This window comes from Mya arenaria, chromosome 2 (assembly GCF_026914265.1).
Source record: "Mya arenaria isolate MELC-2E11 chromosome 2, ASM2691426v1".
Taxonomy (NCBI): domain Eukaryota; kingdom Metazoa; phylum Mollusca; class Bivalvia; order Myida; family Myidae; genus Mya; species Mya arenaria.
Window position 1 is genome coordinate 15,117,594 of NC_069123.1, and position 8,303 is coordinate 15,125,896.

Sequence of the window (8,303 nt, forward strand, 5' to 3'; positions counted from 1 at the left end):
CCAATTAGGGTATACACATACTGGAATCGACTTGAAAAAATGTAATATTCTATAAAATATTTTGACAATACAATCCTCTTATTTACAATGCATTACAATGACAATGACACACATATCAAGTAACAAACTAATTACTGAAATGAATCATGTTTATATCTTTTAACATGTAAGCATACGAATTATTTTATTTCATAATTGTCGCGAACTCCGCGAATATGTTATTAAAACATTTATATCTTTGTATATTTGATAGTTCATGTGGAATATTATGTTTAATAATTATTACATTGATCTTTGGTAACTTAAAATAACGTATAATGTTTGTTTTGCTCCGTGATTGCATTTAATCTTCGCACGAATAACTCCTTGACTCGTACAGATAAAATACATGATACATGTCAGTAATGTCTAACACTTGAAACAAATATATTTAAAAAACATATATTTTCCAGTCGCTTTGAAAGCCCATATTATGACGGTAAAAGTGTTTGGGAAACTGTTAGAGATATCCAATTTTTAAACAACAAAGCTTTTGACAGAATACATCGTAATGTTCTTTGAACGTTTGACGTCATTCTTTATGTTTCCAATTGCGTCGTCATTAATGGTCAAACAAAGCAGTCATCATACATTTTTTTATCAGAAATTATGATACGCTAGCTCAATATCTGATAGTTCTGATGTCGTCAGTAAAAACGAAATAAAAATAGTGTGAGGGAATTAAAAAAATGTCAATTAAAGCCAATAGTAATAATAAATAATGAAACAAGTTGAAGTAGCGTAAACATTCGTACCAAAGATACTGTTTGCCAACCATGTTGATTCCTTGTCCAAACTGAGAACATTCTAATCGGTTAACATTACTTTAACAGTTTGCACAATACCATCAACTTTAAAGAAGGCAATTACAAAGCTTAATTAATCTGATAAATTGAGTGATACGATTTGCTCAATTTTCGGTTCGCAAGTTAGATTGCTTTCAAAAAATGATTACATTGATATAGGCTAAAACATGTGTAGAAGATATTGTCCTAAATTAAATATAATAATAAAATCGTAGATATTTAATTCAAATCAAATTAATATGAACTTTGTTACATATAATCATGAAATATGGTACAATTTTATAAAAGTCTTTAATATCAATAATTCATTATTTACTGCATAATTCGTATATTTATTTTGTCATGATTTTATTTACAAGTACACATATACTCCAAATGTACATCTCAATTATTTATGTACTCAGGGAGTTCAAATACTGAATCATAATTATGAAAGTAAGATGAACACAGTGCATGTGCATGAGCAGCATTATAAGCCGGTAATTAAAACAAAATAAACATATACATAAATATTGATATACATGTTCATTAGTTTTGTTTTTTTGAATTGAACTTTTCAAATTTATTTGGCAAGCAGTAAAACGGTATTGGAAAAAAATAATTATGGTATATAATTATTATTTACACGCATTGCTGTTTGGACAACAGTCCGTTATATACGGTAAAATTATTGACCCTTTTCTGGTATGTATTGACAAATGGAGACATTAATCATGCAATGCTTTTGTAGATTTTTATTTATTTAGTTGTCTTAATCATGTCAATTGTCAACACATAAGTTATGATAGGTCATTGCTGTATATAAAATTTGCCGCAAAAACCATGTCAGAATGGTTTAGATGTTTAACCCGGTATTAAACGCCTCTCTAATCATACAGCCAATGGAATCGTTTTGCGGGAAATAAGGCGACCAATAGAAAGTTTGTTCAGACATGAACTTGTTACAAACATTGTGATTAGCTATTTTGTCCCTAGGGTATTTATTGTTGTAGACCTTAATGCATCATCAGTCTCATTCAGTATTTTCTACTGAAATATTAAAGAAACAAGTGAACGTTTATTATTCCAAAGTATGTATAAGTGATTTTTATATTTGTAATCGCATATAACTATATAGATTGTTGTTAGCATTTTTTTGATATTAAACAATATATTTTAAGGCATGACTTACTGAAAGCATGTACATTTAAATGATCTATAAACTCAATTGCATTAATATTGTATTCATACTTAGTTTCATACTTGTTATATGTCCTTTTGCAGAATAGCCTGATACTTGAATTTCAACTCCACTTTGCCAATTCGATGTACCCACAGGCCTACGCGGTTCATCAGCACCAGGCTCAGGTCATGATGCCTGTGTTAACTCGAGACCACTTGGCCCTCCGCCTACGTCAAAACTGGATGGAAAAATATCCCATGGACACATGCAGCAATGGGGGTACGAATATTGATGACAGCCTTACAAACTTAAACTGGCTTCTGAACCTTAACATCTGGAAAGTTAACACGCCGACTCCGTCATCAAGCCCAGGATCTGTATTTAGAGATTACAATGATAATAAAGTGAATCCGAACTCAGTTCTAAACGTGTCAAGTGGCCCTCCTCCCACCAAAATGTTTGAAAGGAGATTTCCATCACCCAACACGCACTTAATGACTTCAACCAGTTTTGTGGGCGATTCCATAGACTACAAGACAAATACAAAAGTGAAACCGCCTTACTCGTATGCAAAACTTATCTGTTTGGCTATAAAGGAAACTGAGAACAGCAAGATAACATTGTCAGCAATATACAAATGGATTACAGACAATTTTATGTACTACAGATCAGCAGATCCAAGTTGGCAGGTACGTATATTACAAAAACAATTATAAGTTCTAATTTACATGAACTCATTATCAACCTTTTTAGGGGTTCAGTTTAGTGTTTGTAAACATGGCTAGGTTGGAAAGCACTGAAATAATAACTTATAGTACTGTTATCAGTTATAATAGAGCTTATATACACTATAAACAATTCCTAAAACCGACCATCTTTGAATCTCAGTGGCATTATTTCCTTCACAGAGAGCATCAGCTAAGAAATTGATATTTCTATGCTGGGTAATATTGATCAAATTTTCATATTTAAAACCACGTAAATTATAGTGGTGGACTCAAGTTTTAACCAACAGCAAAACATGTTGGTTGTATAAATGAAAGATTATATCGAAAGTTTGAAACTTATTCTCCTTTTGTTTCTTTCAGAACTCTATCAGGCACAATCTTTCCCTGAACAAGTGTTTCCAAAAAGTTCCACGCAGAAGAGACGAGCCAGGCAAGGGAGGGTTCTGGAGAATCAACCCAGAATACAGGGACCTTATTGAAAATGGTGCGTTCAAGAAATGTAGAAATAGTCAGGAAGGGCAGACAACAAATACAACCAGGTGCACTACGGCAGATGCTCAATTTAGTTTAGAACGTGTTAAACAAGAGCCTAATGATAATGGTGATGAAGTAGTTGGCTGCAGTCAACCTACAAAAATTCGCAAACTTGACGATGGAAACAGTGTATTGCAATTTGGTGCTAATGAAGAGGAAGAACATCTGAGAGATGATTTCAACTGGGCCGCAATTCTCAATCAAGATATAGAAATTGGAGGAATAAAAATTAAAACTGAAGACTTAATAGACACTAATGACGATGCTGCTATTCCAATCATGGCAATGAGTCCGCCATCATCCGATTCAAACTCTGTTTCAGAATTAGGTTTAGATAATCTTTTAGGTGATACTGATTTTTCAAATTCTGGATCTTCATTAGACTATAAAGCAGCAGACTGTTTGAGTCTCGCGGTGTTCGGGACTGGAATTAATTCTCCAGATTGGTGGGCGGATAGTTTTAATGTCGGGGAAAGAGGGCTGTTACCAAATATCGACACTATTAAGACGAAAAACGGACTGTATACTCAGGCTCATGAGTCAGACATATCATGTCGCCCCTGCTCTGACCGCGTGGAAGTCAATCTGGACACTCTCTTTGAAGACTGCTATAGCCATATCTATGGTTCATGAGAATTATATTTCACCGACTTTCCTTGGAATACTGTTAAACAATATAATTAACATATAATTATTGATAAAATGTGATTGCATAATAAAAATGAATAATGTCAATTGCTGCTTGTAAAGAAAAGAAGTCCAATAACTGGCTATAAACATTCCTACCAATGACGTCGTTTGCCAAACATGACATGACATGATTTGCTCAAAATCTGTATCGCAAGTTATTTAGATTGTTTTAAAAAAATAAATGATAACATTGTTAAAGTGCGTTTGTTTTACCTGTTTTAAATTGGTGTAACAGATATTTTCCGAATTAAATTCGGTAATATTGAACTTAAATTAAATTCAGATTCAGTTTTTTGGCAATATCAGCAAATAAATCACAATGAAGGTATTATTTTTTAACAATTAAACATGTATTTTCGTTAATTGCAATCATTCATTGGTTAATGGATGATTTATTAATTCATTTATTTGATCTTGTTTTGATTTACATGCATATTTTATCAAAAAATGTTAGCATCAACATATACTCTGGCGGTAATAATTCTGAAACTTCATAATGAATCCCAGATCTTCTGTAGAGTACAATTGCATATTAGGCAGTAAAAAACGGATATGGTAATTAAAACAGTACATACATTAATTATAAATGAACGCGTAGTATTGCGTTATTTATTAGTTGAAACGTTTTGATTGATTGGGTTAGCAAAGAAAACGGTCTTGGATGCATTTTCCCATGTTCTAGGTATATGTATTTAATTATTAGGTACACGCAAACCGGACTTGCTGTTAAGACAACCAACTGTTTTATATAGTCAACTGATTGACTTTTGTCTTGTGTGTACTAATATACCTAAGTAATTTGTTGCTGGAGTAGTATATCGTTCGATAAAATATGAGTTATAGGAAAATACTTGCAATGGCAAGTATTAATACTAAAATCAAGTTTTATTATATACCTTTTCCCTTTCCATTTTCAACAGATAAAATACAGATATCCTTATAAAAAGATCTGTATCACCATAATGTCTTTTTTCGACCCCGTAGCATACTAGTACGATGTGTAGTCTATGAACGTTCGTGTCGCTAAAAAGCTTGACAAAAATATCTGGGAAAACCAGTCTATCTTTTATACATAACATGACCTAATTTAACTCACAACCCAAGCAAAAAGTAAATATCCAGGTACGTGAGAATGAGCACGAAAAACATTTCCTCAGCTGAGAATCCTTCCAATCTCTAAATAATCTAGTCAACTGTTTGCCTATTTGACGATGATAAATTTTAACATTATCATTGAGCACCTCGCCCCCCCCCGCAAAAAAAAAAGAAAAAAAAGAAAAAAGAAAAAAAGAAAGCGAGTTCGCATCATCGATCATGATAGTGGTTGACTAACGAAGTTTCCTCATTTCTGCATGTAATGATCGTCGGTAACAGGTCACCATAAAGCGTCCTATCATAATATTCCATATATCGTTTATGGCAATGCGGAAAAAAATACTATAATACTCCGACGATAATCTCAACAGCAATACGTTGACCATTCCTTTTGGTACGCGGAACACGGTCATCGCATTTAGTACGTAGGGTATGTACGCAAAATCATATGGCGCTTCAATATGGGGAGCGAAATCTTTCTGTTGCATAAATGCTGTTCACTATCGAGCAAAGTGTTTTTACTTGGGCACTGGTAAGTACACACCTAATGCAGAAGTCCAAGGTGAAATGGACTCGAAACCGATAATAGTAGAGCAATGTAGGTCAGTTTGTTGCTAGTGGTATATATGTTTAAGTTACAATAACTCACGTATGAATTAAAGGATATTAGACTGGGAATGTAGTTTGAGTGGCCCAAGGTGAAAACACTTGATTTTTTGTGTAACAAAAGATGAATTGATGTCCCTAGGACTACATGACTATGCACAACTGCTTTTTTTCTGGAAAACGTATCATTGATAAGGTATAACAAAATATGTTAAATATGCATAACAATCAGTGGAAAATGATATTGAACGTGCTTCTAGTATAAATGGCTGAGACAGAAATAAGTTACAAACATAAAGATTAATTAAGACTGGTAACAAAGTTTAACAAATGTTTAGGCCATTTACCCATATATCTGATTTAGCTAAGTTTAGATGTGATGTTGCACCTATTCGACTAGAAACTGGCATTATGAAGTATTATCTGAAAAATGTTGTTAACCATTGTCCAGTGTATTTATTACAGAAGTAATTATTATTATTACTATTATTATTATTGTTATTATTATTATTATTATTATTATTATTATTATTATTATTGTTATTATTATTATTATTATTATTATTATTATTATTATTATTATTATTATTATTATTATTATCATCATTATTATTATAATGCCATAGAAGAGGAATAAGAAGTAAAATATATATTTATTATATATAATAGCCCGTTAATATGAGTTAACCAGGATACTTCACAATGTTAATATAACAATGGTGACTATGTTTTTAAAATGGATTTAAATATATATATTATATCACTATTTAAAAATTTATCACTCTTGCTTGTATTTTTTTTTTCCAATCGGTTTAATTAATAAATGCATAATGCATATTGTTTATATATATATATATATACATATAAGTGAGACAATGAGATTATATCCTCGAAAAGTGGTTCATGTTTGGTAAACGGTGTCATTGGTAGGATGTTTTGTCAGTTATTGGACTTGTCTTCTGTATTTGATTAATTAATGAATTTCTTTTATCATCAATTAAAGAAAAGTTGGTGGAAAATACTTATTTACTGAACCAGACATAAACTCGAGTGACCGTGGCAATATTCAAGCAATAACAATAAATATTAATAATTCTTTATTATACAAACTTTGAAACCTTGATTATACGTTGAAGCTTAAAAAGATTTGTAATCCTTGCCTCCAGAGCAAAGTCGCTGCATATATTATCTTTATTTTTTTATAGCAGAACAGCCTTCAATACTTTACTACCAAATTAAAGATTATGTTTTGTTTTATAGGCAGGTAAGAAAATACTGAAACAAACGCAATGCTATTATATTTCTAACATCAATTTCTCATTTGCATATATTTTTTCGATAACAGTTTATCATAGACAACGAGCAGTTGTAGATAATAGTAAAACACAGTAAACGAAAAGTTGTAGATCACATTCAAATATGTGAACGAACAGTTGTAGATAATGATAAAACATATTAAAAGGTTGTAGATAACAGTAAAACATAGTAAACAAACAGTTGTATATAACAGTAAAACATAGTTAACGAGCAGATGCAGATAATAGAATATTGCATTGTGTACCGTGTTTCAGAATCACTTTTTCATGTTAAAAGTATTAAATGTAATATTTGCACTGCTTTCCATAATTAACTAACTCATAACTGTTTGATAACTCACGTTGTCATAAAATATATGATGCATCTGTATAATATGTGTTTTTTTTTTAAAAAGTGTAACGTCTGAAGGATGCAGCTTGTTCACTTAGCATCGCCTATAATTAACATTAATGGTCAAATGCATAATATTGACAGTATATCTTATCTGTGTGTTATGAATTTTGAAATGATCTTATGCGCGTGTATACTTCAGGGTGTTTGTTAAAAAATGTTTGTAACTGAAAAAAATAATATAAACAGAAAATGGGTGGATTTGACGGCGGTATGGGAGGAGGAGGTCGATATTATGATCAGTGATGATCGTGATTTGGTCAGTGAAAGTCCGATAAAGGCTCCTTTCCTTTCTGGCGGCAACACTGAGTTACCGTCACGCACCGTCAGCGTCTTTCACTATGTCCCTATCCTTTTGTTGATTTTTTTAAACAGTCTGATTTTTTTTATTAACATACACATATATATATATGATGATCATCACGATCGAAAACATGTCGCGAGCCTTTCGGTTCTCCATTTTTTACTCTGAATTATTGCAGAATTAACCGAACTTAACCTATTACTAACACCTTGCATGTTCTATCTCTTTTTATTCGCTATCTTTTATTAATAGTATAATGTTACGATTGATTATCCAGCTACGCATACACCACATATTATCCCGTAAGGGTGCTTGTTTCAATAAGAATCTAAGATGTAACTTGTCTGTGTACCGCGAACCAGAAAAGATGTCAACATAATGAATCACACTCACGCTAAAATGTGCTAAACATTGGGCTGTAGATTTATATTGTGTCCGGCGTGTTGTCGTTAATATGTATTTTCGCATTATCATGAAAGATAACCTGATAAACTTATTATTGCATCCCAATGCAAGTAATATCCCTTGGAGTATAATCATTAAAAACCATAACGTAGGATCAGCAACATTTGTTCTCCTAATGCAATTTTGCCATTGGAAATGACAAGTCCCCAAGGAACACCCCAACTGAA

The 8,303-nt window shown here is 32.0% G+C and overlaps 1 protein-coding gene across 1 annotated transcript; it reads left to right on the forward strand.

Moving 5' to 3' along the window:
- The first annotated feature begins 2,123 nt into the window (after positions 1-2,123).
- On the forward strand, positions 2,124-3,902 carry LOC128213506 (forkhead box protein J1.2-like). The gene is made up of 2 exons (XM_052919270.1): positions 2,124-2,696; positions 3,096-3,902. Exons 1-2 carry the CDS (start codon positions 2,151-2,153, stop codon positions 3,900-3,902), a joined length of 1,353 nt encoding a protein of 450 aa, XP_052775230.1. The 5' UTR covers positions 2,124-2,150.
- Positions 3,903-8,303: the final 4,401 nt, after the last annotated feature.

Excerpts from the sequence above, each read along its gene's own strand:
- LOC128213506 (XM_052919270.1), top strand. The coding sequence starts at position 2,151 with ATGTACCCACAGGCCTACGCGGTTCATCAGCACCAGGCTCAGGTCATG. Across the intron at positions 2,697-3,095 it reads CAGCAGATCCAAGTTGGCAG|AACTCTATCAGGCACAATCT; the intron begins GTACGTATATTA and ends TGTTTCTTTCAG.